This window comes from Urocitellus parryii, chromosome X (genome assembly GCF_045843805.1).
Source record: "Urocitellus parryii isolate mUroPar1 chromosome X, mUroPar1.hap1, whole genome shotgun sequence".
Lineage (NCBI taxonomy): Eukaryota > Metazoa > Chordata > Mammalia > Rodentia > Sciuridae > Urocitellus > Urocitellus parryii.
In genome coordinates, this window is record NC_135547.1 from 42,237,639 (window position 1) to 42,256,895 (window position 19,257).

Sequence of the window (19,257 nt, forward strand, 5' to 3'; positions counted from 1 at the left end):
ATGGTGGCTAACCACATAGAAAGCACTCAAATAATTGCAGCAATAATTTTTACTTAAGCAAAACTATTGTGAAATAAAGATATCATTTATATGACATAAATATTTTAATCAAATGACTACAAATTTTATCTACAAAATGAACTTTTGTACATTTTACTTGAAATTGATAGTATAACAAGAATTACACATTTTAGTAACATCAGACATATATAAAGTGAGACAAAGAAAGCTCTATGTATTCTCGCTTTTTTGCTATTATTGGTTACAGGATAAGACAATGTGTCCCGGCATCCCTTGAAACTAGGTTGATATCATGTAATTGGGTTCTGGAAAATTAGAAAATGAGTAGGAGTGATGTGTCACTTACATAGGTCAAAAAATAAGTGAGTTTATCCATCTCTTTCTTTCTTTGCCTTGACAACCTTAGAAGTCATCTGTTCTTGCTAAGGCAGCAACAAGAGGGAAGTTAACACAATAAAAAGTTTCTTGCTTCAGTGTGATACATGCTTCCCTGTTGGATTGGTGAATAAGTACTGGGAAGAGAGCTGGTGACTCACTGTATCACACTGAAGCAAGAAAGAAACTTTTATTGTGTTATATCACTGAGACTTTAGAGTTGCTTTGTAACTAACTGCAACACAGTCCAACCTATCTTGTAATAAAGTGTGGTATTCCTTTGCTAAAAACAGGATGGGAAACCCTGATTAGCTAGAGAATAAAAGCGTTTTCATGAATGTGTAAAAACCCTTCTGCCTGTGCTATACTTCTGAAATGTTTATCAATAGATGTGTCAACTCAACGCTTCCAAGGGGGTGGAAGTCATTCATATTCTTGTACTTCATAATTAAATATGATGCCAAGAAGGAATTCATATCAGCAAGCCATATTCAAAAAGTGACTTGGGATAAATGACTGTCCATTTTAAAAATAAAATATAAAATTGGATCCTTATGTCACCATCTCCACAAAATTCCAAATTAATTAAAATTTCAAGTTGTCAAAATGAAGTCACATATATAATAATGCCTCCACTAAAAAATTGTAAAAATGGGCAAAGGAATTGAATAGAAATTTCTCCAAATAAGTTATACACATGGCCCATAAACACATGAAAAGATACTCAACATCTATAGTAATTAGGTAAATGCAAATCATAACCACAGTGAGATACCAACTCACACCCATGTTGGTGGCTGTTATCAAAATGAAATATAACAGCTTGAAAGTAACAAGGGCTGAGTGAGGATGCCAAGAATCTGGAATCATCATGGATTGCTGGTGGGATAGTGAAATAGTGAAGATGCTGTGAAAAACAGTTTGTCTATTCCTCAAAAAGTTAAATGTAGGATTACCATATGATCTATCAGTTCCACTCCTGGGTTTATAGCAAAAAAAAAAAAAGTTGAAAGCAGAGACTCAGATACTTGTAGATCAATGTTCATAGAAGAATTATTCACAATAGCCAAAATACAGAAATAAACCAAATTTACATTAACAGAAAAATGTATAAAGGAAATGTAAAATATAATACAAAGAAATATTATTTAGCCATATAAAGGAATGACATATATTACAATATGAATGAATATTGATGATGCTATACTAAATAAAATAAGTGAGACACAACACAATATTCCATGATTCAATCTGCATGAAATAACTAAAATAGACAAATTCATAGAGAAAGTGGAATAGTAGTTACCAGGGGCTGAGGAGGGGGGATTGGGATGTTACTAATTAATGGGTACAGTATTTCTGTTTGGGATGATAAAAAATTCTGGAAATGGATACTACTGATGGTTGCACCACATTGTCAATGTACTTAATATAATTGAAAAGACATTTAAAAATGGCTAAAATGGCAAATTTTGTGTTGTCTATTTGATCACAATTAAAAATATATAAGCAAAAATAACAATGTTATAAAAGTACTAAGGAAAAGTATAGTGGATTTTTTTTTAGAGAGAGAGCGAGCGAGAGAGAGAAATTTTAGTATTTATTATTTTATTATTATTATTATTATTATTTTAGTTTTTGGCGGACACAACATCTTTGTTTTGTATGTGGTGCTGAGGATCAAACCCAGGCCGCATGCATGCCAGGCGAGCGCACTACCGCTTGAGCCACATCCCCAGCCCCAGTATAGTGAATTTTTAAAAAGTGTCTTGAGCTGGGTGATGTCTTTTTGAGTATGAAAAGGAGCAGCCACAAAATAAAAGATGATGTACTTGAGTACACAGAAACAAAATTACTTAAAATACCTAAGAAAACTGCTATTGAATAAATGTCAAACTAGGTAAATATATTTTTAGCACATGAAAAAGGGTTAATTTTAATATAAAAAGATAAAAATTAATAAGAAAAAGAACATTCTTATAGCTAAATGGAAAAAATAAGACTAGCACTGAAATTTCTAGAAAGTCCTTGGCAATAAAATTTAAGTGACTAAAAATCATATGAAGATTTTTCCAGTTCAGAAATAATGAAGAAATTCAAATCAAAATAGTAATACATTAGTTTTCCAGCAGTCTGCCAAAGATTAATAAAAATAATAATACCTAGTTTTTTCAAGGGTGTGAATAAAGTGGAACTCTTGACTTTGTCTCTAGTGTAAATTAGTATACATTAGTTCTCTTATAGAGAAGCATTTGAAAACATCTACCAAAATTTTAAATGAACACATATTTTGAGTTAGTGACTTCTAAGAATTCTTCTTACAGATATAGTAGTATATCAAGATTACACACACACACACACACACACACACACACAAATACATAAGGATACCCATTGCAGTACTATTTGCTAATTGCCCGCCCCCCTCAGAAAAATAAAATACTTGGGGCTGGGGCTGTAGCTCAGTGGCAGAGCACTTGCCTACCACATGTGAGGCACTAGATTCAATCCTCAGCACCACATAAAAAATAAATAAAATAAAGTTATAAAAATGTTTTTTCCTAAAAAAAAAACATGAAACAATCTAACTCTCCATTAGTTGGCAACTGGGGAAGTAAATTTTGGTATATCCACACAGTGAAATACTTTGTAGTTATTAAAAAGAATGAGGTATCTCTGTATATACTAACATGAAAAATGTCCAAGGTAAACTGGTAAACTGTCAAAATAAAAAAGATGGTTACAGAATCACACAGTTATATAATTCCATTTGTGGGTATTTTGAGAGACAGAGGATGAGTAAGAATATATATTGCTTTACACAAAAATAATTTCTTCTTTTTTTTTTTAAAAAAAAATTTCTTTAAGGAATAAAAAATTCTGGTTATCTCTAGAGAATAGGTGAGTGGGTTGGTGGAAGGTGCTGGATCTGGGAAGGGAAGGAGGGGAACTTGTACTTTTATTCAACACCTTTCTGATATTTGGGCTCTTTGCAATTCCAGATTTCTTAGTTTATACCCTAACCTGTAGTTTAAATATTTCTGTACTAATTTTTGTTCCTTTGTTCCTATTTCAATTTTAATTATTAACATGTGTAGCTTTCGTAATAAAAATGTTAGTTTATTAAAACTGTTTAAAGGATGAATCCATGTCTCACTATATCACACCACTCTATTTTTATCTTTTAGTTAGAATCATGAAAGGAATGGAAAAGTTTGGATCAGACAGATTTTGGTTCAAATTGTGACTGTTACTCATGTTGGTGAATATCTCTGATTCTCAGTCTAGTTCTCTATAAATAGGAAATATTAATGTGCACTCTGCAGGGTTATTAGTAAAATTAATTTAAATGTATAAAATGTACAGGCACAATGATTACCACAGAGTTAAATGGACACTATTATTATTAGTGCCAAAGCATGAAAAACATGGCATTACACTCAAGATGAGTTCCTTTGCTTTTGGTTACCATTTTATTTTATTCCCTAGTGGTTCTTGTCCTTCATATCCAAATATTAACTACTTTGATAGACTTTTCATGTGACCATATTAGTGACTACTGTATTAATATTGGCACTAACAATAAGCATATAACTGAGAACTCTGACCTGATATTTTGTATTGTTGATGGAATATACATATAGCAGAAGATATGTGACAGAAATGAATATTGAAAGGAACAAAAATTAGTACAGAAATATTTAAACTACAGGTTAGGGCATAAATTAAGAAATCTAGAATTGCAAAGAGCCCAAGGAGCTGTAATATAAAAAGAAATACTGCAAGTCAACCAATATATCATCTCTAAAATGGGCTGTGGGAAAATATAAAACCTCATTTATTATGAAAGTAGACACTTGTGTTCAGTTTGCATAACCATTACTGTCAAAAGTTACTTCATTGGGTGCAGTTCATAAAAGATTCATTCAAAAACAACATACAGTCAAGAGCTTTGTCATCTTAGAAAGACCTACCACAAAATCCCAGGAAAATAAAGCCTTTCTTAAATGCTCTTTTAAATGTATTATCTTTTAAATGTAAGCTCAGTAAAAACTGCTAGAATTTCACTCTATGCTTTGGAAATATAAATGAAAACAGACAATAAACAGGATAATTACCATTTGACAGATAATTTAACAAGTTTAAAGAAATAAAGTTTGATATATTATTTAGTAGCCTAAACAAATTTTTGGTGGAAGAGTTTCACTATTGGGACCTCATACACTCCTAGCCGTCCTCAAGGAATTTATTGTTTAGCACTTGAATAACTAAACATTTATAAGAGAGAAATTTTACTATATTATACCTTGGAGATATTGTGATTTCAGACAATTATAAGGTAAAAAGACAAATTGTCTGGCCTGAGTTAAAAGAAGAGAGTATCTCCACAGAATGGAGTCCTAATTAGAATAAGATAAAATCTATGCTTGTATAATTTTATCAGAATGGATTCTACTGTCATGTATAACTAAAGAGAACTAATAAAAAATAAAAAATAAAAAGACTAGAACTGCACAGTTCCACATGTATGTCATTTATATCTGAGGAAATAATTACATATCAAATTATAAGAACATTTCTTAATGCCTGCCCAGAATAGAAACAAGTTGCTCAATTTATTTAAAAGATACAACCTCATTTTATAAGTCTTAGGGCACATTTACCAAATAAACCTTTAGTTAAACTACATCAAGTTTTAAGTCTAGAGTTGCTTACATAATTAAATACTGTCAATGGGAAAAGGTTAGAATTGTTTATGATTTTTTTTCCTGAGTAAAAGGAACACAGATTTTCTTACTTGCAAGTGCTCTGGGGCCTGGAAATCGGTCACTGACAGTGACTTCTGGAGGATATACACAGCTGTAATTCATGCAGGTCAACAATGTGTCTATTTGAGATGTTCGGACATCTTCTGGACAATACATGGGTAGGAATGCAACATCAATTGCAATCTCATGGTTCAGACCTGTTGGAGAAAATTACATATTATTAAAAGTTTGATGGGTTAGTTTACGGTGCTAATAAGGCCAAATTTGCTGTATTGTAAATCTTATTTTGTATTTGTTCTTTTTAGATACACATGACAGTAGAGAGTATTTTGACATATTATACATACATGCAGTATAACTTATTCTAATCAGGATCCCATTCTTGTGGTTGTATATGATGTGGAGTTTTACTGATTACATGATGTACATGATGGTGAATTTATATATAAACATAGGAAAGTTATGTCCAATTCATTCCACTGTCTTTTCTATTCCTATCTTGGTTTGATCTTTTTTATGACAATATCTTTATTTTATTTTTATGTGATGCTGAGGATCGAACCCAATGCCTCATACATGGTAAGCGAGTGCTTTACCTCTGAGCCACAACCCTAGCCCCTGGTTTGATTTTAATGTGCTGAATTGCTATAGGTTGAAAAAGTAGGTACTTCAGTGCAACCTATCACCACTTCTAGAAATAACAATTAAAAATGTTTTCCCTACTGATATAAAATTAATGTTTTATATTCCAGAGAATAGCCTTGTCACATAAATGAAGACATAGAGAGTGCTTCCTTGATCATTCATGACAGGTAGGAGAATTAAGAAGAGAGGACTCTTAAGTTTTGATTGACTCATAAGATTTCATGGGCAACTAAATCAGTGTTATTGGAGCAAATGTTAACATTTGTAAGTCCAATCAAGCTTTTAAGAGATATCTTCTTTAAGGTAAGAAACAATTCTTAATATTGGAAAAGAATTACTAACAGATTCTAAATTTTGTATCTCTGAAAAAGCACTAAAGTCTTTTTAAAAAATCTTTATTTATTTATTTATTTATTTATTTAATGTGATGCTGAGGATCGAACCGAGGGCCTCACATGTACTAGGTGTACTACCACTGAGCCACAATCCCAGCCCAAAAAGCACTAAAGTTTTAATTTGACACTTCATCTAGATATATTCTCCTTAAAGTATGTGATCATGAATGGTAAACAATGGGCTAAAGTTTTAGTGATTACTGTCTATTGATTTGAGGAGAGAGATAGCAAAACAAGAATTTTAAGACAAGAACCAGTGCTTCTGTGATACATTTGTGATATTGACAAAGTATCCAACTGCTTGTTGAGAGCCATTAAAACTATGGAGAGATTAACAGTTCTTTCAAAGTTTACTATAACAATTCACCCTTTACCAGTCAGAGCAATGGACCAAAGTTGGGATCCAAATAACATTTCTGGTTTCAAGAATTTGGTCATCAAAATTGCTGGGTCCTCTAGAGATTAGCAAGATAATGCAGAGGACTAAGAAACCAGTAGGAAATAGTGTCGATATATGTTACACAATCTCTGTGCTAGGAGTATGTCAAGTGTACAGATCCGTAAGTCTAGATTGGTGATGGCAGTCTTAGCCAAGAACAGAGCCCTGGAAAAGGGGTCAGAAAATTAGAACCTGGGGGTCAAGTCTACTCTGTGCCTGGTTTTGTATACACCATGAGGTAAAGTTTGGCTTTTTCATTCTTAACAGTTAAAAAAAAATAAAGGAATGGGGGCTGGGGATGTGGCTCAAGCGGTAGCGCGCTCGCCTGGCATGTATGCAGCCCGGGTTCGATCCTCAGCACCACATACAAAGATGTTGTGTCCCCCGAAAACTAAAATATAAATATTAAAAAATTCTCTCATTCTCTCTCTCTCTCTCCCCCCCTTTTTAAAAAAAACAAAGGAACAATATTTTGTGATGGACAAAAATATGAAATTCAAAGTGCAGTGGGCATAGACTTTTATTTAAACACAGCCATGCACACATTCATTTATATATCATTTGTTTTTATTTGTTTTTTATGTGGTGCTGAGGATTGAACCCAGGGCCTCATACATGCAAGGCAAGCACTTTACCACTGAGCTACAGCCTCAGCCCGTCATTTATATATCATTGATAGCTGCTTTCTCATGAAAACAGCACAGCTAAGTTACTGCAACAGAAATTGTATAGCCTGCAAAGCCTCAAACCTGTTTGTCCTTTGTCCTTTACAGAAGTTTGTACAGGATATACTTAAAGTCATCTTTTAGTTTTAGGATTCTATCTTTAAACAAACAGTCCATTCATAAAGATTTAATCCTTTTTCATGTGTTCATTTTTTATTTCCACACTTGAAATACTTTCCTAAACTGACAAATTTACCACTCTTACATCTGATAATCAGCTCTCATTTTAACCAGTATAAGAGAATGTCTAAATTTCAAATACTAGTTAGAGAATAGTGGTTTTCTTTTTATTCTTTTTTTTTTGAGAGAGAGAGAGAGAGAGGAGAGAGAGAGAGAGAGAGAGAGAGAGAGAGAGAGAGAGAGAAAGAGAGAGAGAGAGAATTTTTTAATATTTATTTTTTAGTTTTCGATGGTCACAACATCTTTATTTTATTTGTATGTGGTGCTGAGGATCAAACCCAGCGCCTCGCGCATGCCAGGCAAGCGTGCTACCGCTTGAGCCACATCCCCAGCCCAGAGAATAGTGGTTTTCAACCTTTATTCTACTCCTGCATGCCTGATGATCAGATGCATCCTTGCTAGTGGCTTTCTCTCTGTGACAATGTCTGCCTCAAGAAGAGAAGACTGAATGTGCTTCTCTAGCATATCTAAGAATTCCAAGGAGTACGGATAAGTTTGATAATGTACCTCCTTCACTAACATTATATGAGCATCATTAGATCCAGTACTACTTATCTTAGTTGCATATATTTTATATTAAGTTATGTCATTAGAAAGCAGAGTGCATGATTACATAATAATAAAGTGAAAATAAACACCATTATAGAAGTTCCTTATTATGATATGAGTAATGACTGTATAAGTTTTATGTAGGAATCAACTATCATTTAGTTTCAAAAAAATATTTATTTCTCTCTTTTTTTTTTAGTTTTAGTTGGACACAATATGTTTACTTTACTTATTTATTTATTTTTATGTGGTGCTGAGGATATAACCCAGGGTCTTGCACGTGCTAGGTGAGTGCTCTACCACTGACCCACCCGCCCCAGCCCCATTTCCACACCTTGAAAGACAAAGCTATAGTTGATGAAATCGACTCATTTGTTATTGTGTGCTATTTATATAATAATTTCATACAGTATATTCAGACTTGAATTTTGTTTGAAAGAAAAAAAAAAGAATTCCTCTATTTGAATGTTTTCTCTGCAACAGAGGATGTTTAGATACTTCAGGAGTACTATTTTTCATCATGATCTGGCTTCAACCTAGCCAGATATTAAGACTAGAAATTATCCAACTTTCTTTAAGTTTTAACATTGAATATGTAATCAGAAGCAAAACAAACAAACAAAAAAACTCTTTCCCCCTTCCTGCAAGAAAGCTCAGGGAAAATTACTGCTGAACAGTAGTAATTTAATTATCTACAAGGACCTACTAACACCTTCCTTTTCTGCTTCCTTTAAAATGTTCTGTATTGTTTTATTCATAAATGGATTATTTTTCACTTTATTTTAACTCTGCAAACCATCCTTGGAAACAGGCAGGGAATATATATATATATATATATATATATATATATATATATATATATATATATATATATAATGCTTCTAACATGAATTAGAGCTGGCAAGCAGAATAAACTTGTCTTCTATATTTGATTCTTGCTTCCAGCTGACTCATAGCCAAAGCTACAAAAAGTTTACAATTAGATGTAAGATAGCTGAGCTGTCTTAGTCAATCTGTTTTAATGGATTGGTACCATGTTAAGAGGAAGAAATCATTCAATTTCTATGTTTTGAGATGAACTCACTGTTTCCATGGTTACTTTTCTTGATGTATGGGAAATCTTGCTACAGTTTTTGCTTCCCAGATATTAAACTAAGATTGATAAACTATCTGAAGAGATCAAGTAATATAGTCTAGTGGAGAATATTTGAACCTTAGATCTGTAGAAGTCAGTGGAAATTCATCCTTTTCATAGATTATACATATATTTATCCACGTGCATATATATATTTATGTTTGAGGAGTTAGGGAAGAAGGGATAGGGGAGAATAAAGGGGAAAATTGTCTTGATAAAAATCAGGGCAGTTCGTTCCAGAACTACAGATGTAAAAATCCATTAACTTTATTTTTTCCAGGCATTAAATTAATGTGCTCATGATTCTTCCTCATTGCTTCCTTTTAAGGCAGCAAGATCTAGTGCTAAGATCTTATGAAACACAAAATTCTTTCCTTGACTCCGAGAATCATTTTGGCAAAGGTTTTATTTTAGAATTATCTTTGTGTATATTTTTCTTTTATTAGAAACAAACAAGTAAATCTAAATTTAAAATTTTCACTTTAAATGTTTTAAGTTCTATAGCTAGGTATCTCTCAGTTTTGAACAAGATGGGGAATCAGTTTATTTCCCCTTATCAGACAAAGTTAGTTTTTTCAATAATTTCTTTCTGTTCAACCTGAGTTACTTGAGAATTTTGTTTCCCCGCCCCCAGAGGCTAAATAGACCTATTTTTTTAATATTTATTTTTTAGTTGTAGTTGGATACAATGTCTTTATTTTATTTCTTTATTTTTATGTGGTGCTGAGGATCGAACCCAGGGCCTCGCACATGCTAGCCAAGTGCTCTACTGCTGAGCCACAACCCCACCCACTAAATAGACCTATTTTCATAGAGGCTTACCTTGATTATTACTACTTCTCTTTAACTTACACTTTACCCTTCAACGCTTCATATGGACTGAGAAAGAAGCATAGTATATAGACAACAAAGCAGTGGCTAAGAAATAATAGAACCAGTCTTAGAAGTACAGTAGTCAGATAGTTAGGGGTGAAGAAAAGTTCCTTTAATTTCAATTCTTCTCTTCTCAAATACTTTCCAAGGATTTGTCAATGCTGAAAAGCCCAAAATTAGAGCTTCATTTATTGCAGAATTAGTGCTCTATTCCTTTATTTTTAGCCAAATGGAAGCTCCTTGTGAGCTTAATTTTCATGAGCATGTGTGAAGGGGGCTTAATTTTTTTAAAGAAAAATAGTATCGATATTTAAACTATGACATTAAAAATAATTGAAGAAAAGAATGGGTGACTTACCTAGGATGGTTACTTCAAAATGTCCAAGGCTTCGAGCACTCATAAAGTCATCAAGTTTTGGGGGTTTTCCTTCTGGTGGTACATATTTTGCAGGCTGAGAATTGTACTGCTGAGTAAGAAATTTTCTGTGTTCTAAAATAAATTTCCGTGGAATACTTTCAGGATACACATGGCTGTAATGTAGGTGGTCTATTAAGCCAAAACTTTTCTCTCTCCACATTTGGCTCTCCCACCTATCGCTTATGGTTTTTCTGCCCTTGCCTAATGTACTAGCACTTGTACTTTCTTGACCTGTTGAAGACACAACGAAACAAATGCATCTGACTTATAAGCTAGTTAAAACAAGGCATTCACTATGAAAAAAGTATAGATTAATCAGGACTAGATGAGAAATTTGAAAATCAGTCACTTAAAACGCAAAATGAATATCCAAATGATAACTCTTATCAAAGCAAGGAAAGAACTAGATTCACTGATTCCAATAGATTAAAAGCAATATTTTTTTTTCTGTATTGTCAAAGTTATCGATATTTGTAATTATCTTTTTATTTTTTGGTACCAGGAATTAAACCCAGTTCCATTCAACCACTGAGCCACATCCCCAGCACTTTTTATATTTTACAGTAAAGGTCTTGATATGTTGTTTAGGGCCTTGATATGTTGCTGTGACTGGCTTTGAACTTGAGATCTTGCAGCCTCAGCCTCCTGAGCTGCTGTGATTACAGGCATGTACCACTACACCTAGCTATTATAATTAATTTCTTTATATTTTTTCCTGTATTTTCCAAGTGTTCTTAAATAAACATACATTCCTTTTATATTCAGTCATAAATTCAAGTGAAATCAAATTCATCAGAATGGCACCATTTAGAGGTCACTCATTATTGGTAGAATTTGAGCTTAAAATAAAATTTTGTTTATCTCTGCTAAAAGTGACCTGAACAAATATGATCTTTACTCTAGATACATCTCCTCTTAAGAAGGATCATTTATTATATATGACAATCCTTTTATATATAAATAACATAGAAAACAAAGAACGAACTAAATTGAGATGAAAGAAATTAATTCTTGCTTGTTAAATTTTTATTTTTTTTTTTGTGATATTGGAGATTGAACCTAGGGTGCTCTATTGGTGAGATACATCTCCAGCCCTTTTAAAATTATTTTTCTAAGTGGCCCAGGCTGGACTGAAACTTGTGATTTTCCTGCCTCAGCCTCCTGAGTAGCTGGGATTATGGGCACATACCATTGCATCTAGCTTCCTCTTCAATTCTTGATGGTTCTAAATCAATTTAACTCTTATGTACAACTTACCTATAATGTTTAGTTTCAAAGGCAGAACATAATTTATCCCTTAAACATTATGACATTCATTCAACAAATAATAATAATAATAATAATAATAATAATAATAATAATTGTTTTGTACAAGGTATTGGACCTAGGGGTGCTTTGTCATTGAGCCACATCCTCAGGTCTTTTTTGTATTTTATTTAGAGACAAGTTCTCATTGATTTGCTTAGGGCCTCACTATGTTACTGAGGCTGGCTTTGAACTTGTGATCCTCCTGAGCCACTGGGATTTATAGGTGTGTGCCACCTTGCATGGCCCAAAAAATAATTATTGAGTACCTATTATGGGTCAGACATGATGTTAAGAAATTTGTACAAAAAATATTCTAATTGAATAATATACCCTAGGAACTGAAGACATATGGTAAAATCAGAAAAATGGATGTGGAACAAGACTCTCTAGTTAGTTCTACTAGCTAAGGAAAGCCAACAGCAACTCCCTTTCAGAGTTAAACGAGCTTGCTCTGTTGCTTCCTTATAGGCTGCCTATGTCCTGGTACTGATTCTTACCCTAGTATTAAGAAACATTATTGAGGCAGAAGGTGGTTTTAACGGCAAGATTTCAGTACAGTTAACATACCACTTCTGCTTTTCAGATTTTATTGCATATTTCAAGACTACTTGCTTGGTTTCTTAAGCCTAGACGAAGACTTACCAAAATTGGAGTACAAAGTAAAATATTATATTGAGTTATAAGGAAAGATTAAGAAATTTGAACATATATTTCTTACCAAGAATCTAAAACACTGCAATATTACAAAAGAGTTTTTTAAACACAAAATTCAGTTGATGAACATACTTAATTGACTTCCAATAATAATGCTTGACAACAAACGGGAAAGCAATCCTACATGGAAAAGAAAGGAATAAAATTAAATCTAAAAGAAATACTCAAGAGTTAATAGGACGAAACAGAGGAGTGGGAAATAGTTTCATCTTTTGCATTTTCTAGAAATAAATCTCCCTTATTCAAACCAATAAAGGCACATAATTTGAATATCATTAAGTTGCTATTACAATTACTGAAACCATAAAGAACATCTCTCTCTTATTTGTTCTAGAATACAGCATGAAAAAGGTATGTGCTGGGGCTGGAGATGTAGCTTAGCAGTATAGTACTTTTTTAACATGGCCAAAACCATGGGTTTGATCCCCAGCATTACTATAAAAAAAAGTTGTATGCTACAGTAGTTTTCAAAATATTAAGTACTTACATTTACCTTCTGGGAAAAAAGTCATTCTTGACCCTTCCAGAAATAAGAATTTTTTTTATATTTTTTTATTTGGATGTTAATATTGAGGACCATCAAGATATTAATGCTTACAGGAAAAATTCCTCTAAATAATATGTTTTATAATTTTTATTTTAGCATCATAATTACCTACCCCAATTATATATTCATAATTAATTAATTAATTAATATAAATGGGTCTGAAACCAGTACAGGAGACATTGGAAATTACTGGTTGTGAATAGCAGCATTTCAAAGGAATGTAGGAAAGAGACAAAATATATCTACAGCTCAGGTTTTTCTAAATGTAGAATGGAAAATTGTGAACTGGAATTCTTTTAGTTTTAGCTTAAATGCTGTTAAAATTGTTGTATGGAACATGTTTTAAGCCTACTTTTACATAGGTAAATACAAATTAATCATGTAGCAAAATTATATTTCTATATTTTATAATTACAATTACTACTTTATTATTTTAGTTATTCATTTAACTCTTATTTCTAGTGAGATCAGTTTTATGATTTAATGAGGAAATTTTTAAATAGGAGACTAAATTTAAGTTGTAAAGTAATGAAGGATGCAGTACAAAATATATATACAGGCCTGGTGATTTTCTTCATAATATCTACTTTGAACATTTCATTATGAGGATAATAGTAGACAAGGATGTATAGAAGCATGGGGGAAGGAGAGGAACTATTTTCCTTGTCTCCTTCCCCTTTACCTCCACTCACCCCATGTGGCGCAAGATCTACAAGGCTAAAGAAGAACAGGGTATTCCAGTCAGTGACAAGGTCTACGTTTGGAGGTAATTATATAATAGACTTTTTAAAGGATTATATAAGCCAGGGTTTACCTGTAATCCTTTAATGTCTTGTGATGTTAGATGTACCATTCTTATTAATTGTGAACTTTTCAAATGTATATCACATCTACTTATCTAAGTTACTAGATATAAAGGATAAAATATTGAACTTTATAGACTTCAAAATACCTGGCACAACAAACTATGCACACATTAACTACATATTCATAACATGAATGAATTTTGAATTTGCAGACGTAGAAAAAAAACCAAAGCTATCATGAAATATGTCTGGGAATATGTTGGTAACAAGGTTGACAAATATAGATCTATTCTTTTATTTTCTTTTTTTGAAATTCTAGGGATCAAACCCAAGAACTTGTACATGAGAGGCAAGTGCTCTACTGCAAAGCAATGTCCCCAGGCCACATATAGAGATTTAATTAATTCACTGAAATTTCAAGATATCTTCTAGTATATGAATATGCTATATTTTATGTATATATCCTCTGTTAATTAACATTTAGCTTTCAATTTTGCCTATTATAAAAAATGGTCTAATAAAAATCTTAGAACAGATCTGCCCATGTGGCCAAAATGTAGGGGGAATCCTGGGGCACAAAGTATATACAACATCTTTTCAACCAATTAGGTATTGCCATATTGTTCTTAAAAGGTAGTTAGTATTAGTGCATTAATCTAAGAAACGGAGGGACATGACTCTATTTTTCTCTGATATACACAAATATTTGCTTATATTATAGAAACAAACAATGGAAAAAATGAATGATTCAATTAATTAAAAAGTCATCCATGGTGGGAGTGAAGAGATAAGATGTGGGGGACAAGGATAGAAGATAAAATTCATTAAATATATATTCTTTTGCATATTTGACTTTGGAACCATGTAAATAATTAATCAAATTATAAAACAAAACTACATACTTATTTAAGGAAAGCAATATCTAAACATTAAAATAAAAGAGGTGAACCTAAATGTCTATCCAGTAGATGGTAGAAACTTACAGAAGAGTATGAGTGATTTTTAAGCTATAATAATTTGATTGTACATCTTTAGTGGGGTATAGAACTTAAAAGAATTGCAACAAAACAAACCTTAAAATAAGTATTCTGAGGTTGTTTTTATATGTGTTGGGTTAATGCAAATAAGTTATTATCTGATATTCTATCATCCCTAGGGTTTTAAGAACCAGGATTCTTACAGTAGGAAAAAAAGTATTTTATTATTTCCTAAGTGGAAGTTATTTAGTTGTGAATTTGAATATGAAATACAAATGTGAAATCATTACACATTTTGTCTTAATTGACCAACCAACTAACAACCAATCAATCAGAGCAGCATATTTTCTAGTTCTGTCCACTGCAAAGGCTTAGAGATAATAACTAGGCTAGTATAAATGAGTACACATAATGCCCAATCTTTAGTCTCTTAAGTATGAGAGCTCTGTGGAGAAATGTCTGATTCCATTTCTGGGTAAAAAATAATCAAGATAAGCCTGGAAATATGATGTCAAACAAGACAGCAAACAAGCAAACAAAAAAAGAAAACCAACTATGGAACATTACTAAGGTCATATTAGAAGCACTCATAAGGGCTGTGTTTGTAACTCAGTGGTAGAGCACTTGCCTAGCATGTGTGAGGCACTGTGTTTGATCCTCAGCACCACATAGAAAAATAAAGAAATAAAATAAAGGTATTGTGTCTATCTATAATTAAAAATATCTCAAAAAGCACTCAAGCAAAAATGAATGGTTTCCTAATTCATCAAAGATGGAATAATGTGAGCAACAATGAGGGTGGTAACTGCAATAGGAAATAAAAAACTCAGTATGTTTAAATCCATGAGTTTATAATATTAAAAACACCAAAACAACAATGACAACAGGTCACCTTTGGAAGATGCTAGAGATCCAACTCATTACTTTGAAAACTGATAGAGTGAAGTATCAAGCATTTAGCTCATCTTTACAAATAGAACTAAATAATGGGAAACCAAATAATAGATGAAAGGAAGTTTCTTCTTAAAGAGCTTTTCAGCTAATAAATAAGGAATGATAGAATTAGGATATGAATATTTTGCAACAATTCATGAATTAACAGACCTAAACATGTATCATCAATAGTTGATAACATTATAAAGAAACAATCAAACTTTATGAGTCTAGCAAAATGGCAGAATAGGTATCTCAAAGTTTCTGACACTTAACAGAAATATTGAAAAGCAAGCAGAAAATGTCAGTACTCACTGCCAGAAATCTGGAAAACAGTCAAAGGTTTAGAGCAACCAAGTGAACACTAAATCAGGAAAAAGGGAATTTAACAATAGTAAAAGTTTTGTGGCATTTTTTCTCTGTCCTGATCATTGAATCCAGAGCCTTGACATTTTGGCATTTTTTATTTGCCCTTGCTCCACCCATTTCCTGGCATGGCTGCAGTCTTGAAGAGGGTAACTCGGGTTCTCACTGATGGGACTCAAAAATTATTGTGTAGTCATGTTCTAACCTGCCCAGGGTGTACCTGAAGTACTGACTGAAGACTCTAGTCTCTGTTTCATCTTACATGGAAATGATCCAGCTGAGAAAGCAGTGGATATGGCTTGAAAACATTGTAAATTGGACAAACAACCTGCAGACACCTGGGACAGAAGATTATGGTTTAGACATAAAATCAACTGCCTAAGACCATGGAGGAAAAGCCAAACAGAAACTTTTGTTGGGAAATTGGTGCATTCAAAGCCATCCTGGGGAATTAAAAAATCCAAGGACAGGCCCAGTACAAGGTACACAGTCAGAAAAGACCTAAGATATTAAGGTATTAACTCAGGCTGCTCCTTAGGTCAGTGCAAGTCTAGCTAAGTTTGACAGAGGACCCAGGCACAGAACCAATCTGCAAAGACTGGGAGAGGTAGTATTTCATTTTAGTTTCTACTGTTCAAAGAACTGTCTGTAAGAACAATAGCTGAAAATAAGCTAAGAAACAGAGTTCTGTGGCCACACACAACAAGTAATAGTCTGCAAAAATTTGGGATAAGTTACTAGACAATGGGATGACAACAGCTTTTAATAATAACCTCCCCCAGCAAACCCTGAGAAAGGGAATCATCTGATTTCCATAGTTACCAAATTGTAATATTTGAATGTCCGGTTTTCAATGAGAAATGAAAGGCATACAAGGAATTAGGAAAGTAAAGTGCAAAGGAAAAACAACAACAACAAAAGCAGTCATAGAGGAAGCCCAGATACTGGAATTGCAAGACAAAAACTTTAAAACAGGTATTTAAATATGTTCAAAGAGCTAAAAGAAAACAGACATAGTTTTAAAATAAACCAGAAAAAAACAATGCATGAACAAATTCGAATATCAATAAAGAAAAAAAAAACATAAAAGTAAGTGAATAAAAAGTCCGATATTAAAAAAAAACTGAAAAACAAAAATTCATTTGAGGGTTTCAACAGTATTTTTGAGCAGGCAAAAGAAGAAACAGAAAACCTGAAGGTCCAACTGGAATCATCTAATCTGAGAAGAAAGAAAAAAGAATGAAGAAGAATAAACAGAGCATAGGGGACTGGTGGGGCAACATCAAGCTGCCTGACATTCACACTGTAGGAGTTAAAATAGGAGAAGAGAAAAAGATGTAGAAAGTCATTATTTCTTCAAATAATGACTCAAAACTTCTCAAATTTCAAAAGACATATGAATCAACACTTCCAGAAAACTCCAACTAGGATAAACTCAAGGAGACCTAAAATGATTCAGATTATAACGTAATTGTCAAAAGACAAAGAAACACGGAAACAGCAAAAGAGAAGCAATTTGTCAAGTGCAAGAGTCTCAATGTGTTTAACAGCAGATTTCTCATCAGTTACCAGAGGGCCAAAAGGCAATGAGATGATATTTTCAGAGTTCTGAAAAAAAGTCAAATAAGGATTCTATATGTAGCAAAACTTCCTTTCAAAAATGAGGAAGAAATTGAGATGTTTTAAGATGAACAGCAGCTGAGGGAATTTGTTACCATCCACTTATCCTGCAAGAAGTGCTAAAGTTAGAGTCCTTCAGATTGAAATAAAGGATACTAGGCAGTAAACTGAAGTTAAATGATGAAATAAATATAAAATTAACATTTTCATATTTTAGTTTGTAACTCTACTTTTTATTTTCTATATTAAAACAAACATGTATAAAACATAACTATAAATATATGTTATAGGGCATAGAATGTGTAAATACAATCTGTGCTGACAACAACATAAACTGTGCAGGGTAGGGAGAGCTGTACAGGAGGAGCACAGTCCTATGCTATTGGAATTAAGTTGCTATAAATTCAAACTACATTGTTATAAACTTAGAATGTTATAGTTAATCCTCAGAGCAACCACAAATGAAACAGGCTGCTCTCTCCCTCTCTTTGTAGGTTCTATAATAGTAGATTCATTCAACATTGGATTGAAAATATCTGAAAAACAACTGCATCTGTATTGAACATGTACAGACTTTTCTCCTTGATATTGTTCTCTATATAATACTGCATAATAACTATTCACTTAGATATCATAAGTGATATATAAATGATTTAAAGTATATGGGAAGATGTGTGAAGGTTATATGCAAAAACTACTTATTATATAAAACTTGAGCATCCAAAAATTTTGGTATCTGTCCTGGCCTCAATCCCTTGATCAGTCTATTTCCAGTTTCTGAAGTATAAATTCTTTCATGTGTTACATCTGATCACATTGCTTTAAAGTAGTACATTTCCTTGGGAAGTTTATAATTTTTTAACCACAATTAATTTTCTGTAGCTATTTTCCATGGAAGTTGCAAGCACCCTAGCTTATAAGAACTCCCTTCAAGGAAGTTTCACATTTAACCCTTGTCAATACCTTAAGATCATAATATCACTGATTCTGGACCAGATATCAAAAGATAATTCCTTATCTCAATGGTCCTCACCAGTTGAGTCATGTGAATTATGACCACACTTCCAGGCTGTATAGATCTGATATTCTAATTTATCACTGGTGACTTTCCCCTACCTAGTACCCAGGGAATATGGGAAGCTCTTCAATAATTCCCTACACTAAGAGGCATAATTTCTCTGGCTTCCATAACTTCCCAATTTTATATTGGTTCTTCTTCACATGAAGGAGGCTTGTGGTCTGGAATCTCCTTTCCATGTATTGATTGTACTTTAGCTCATGAAAATTAAGGACTTTATTTAGTTCTGAAATGCCCATGAGCAGTTTTAGTTTTGGTTCCTATTCATTACTAGATTTAAATTATATTTGTGTTGCTTTTATGTTTTTCCATTCTTATTTTGGACTTGGTTATATATTTGTATTACGATGTTTTCTCCTTTGTTTTACATGTTTTTTTGGAGGG

General features: G+C 32.7%; 1 protein-coding gene across 2 annotated transcripts in view; it reads right to left on the reverse strand.

The window, feature by feature from the left end:
* Radx (RPA1 related single stranded DNA binding protein, X-linked) overlaps window positions 1-19,257 on the reverse strand; it is a 59,909-nt gene that overhangs the window by 2,245 nt on the left and 38,407 nt on the right. For both annotated transcript variants that reach the window (XM_026402664.2, XM_026402663.2), the window contains 2 exons: window positions 10,465-10,755; window positions 5,195-5,362 (listed from right to left, as the gene is read on the reverse strand). In XM_026402664.2, coding sequence (XP_026258449.1) covers window positions 5,195-5,362; window positions 10,465-10,755 — 459 coding nt within the window. The remainder of the gene's footprint in view (window positions 1-5,194; window positions 5,363-10,464; window positions 10,756-19,257) is intronic.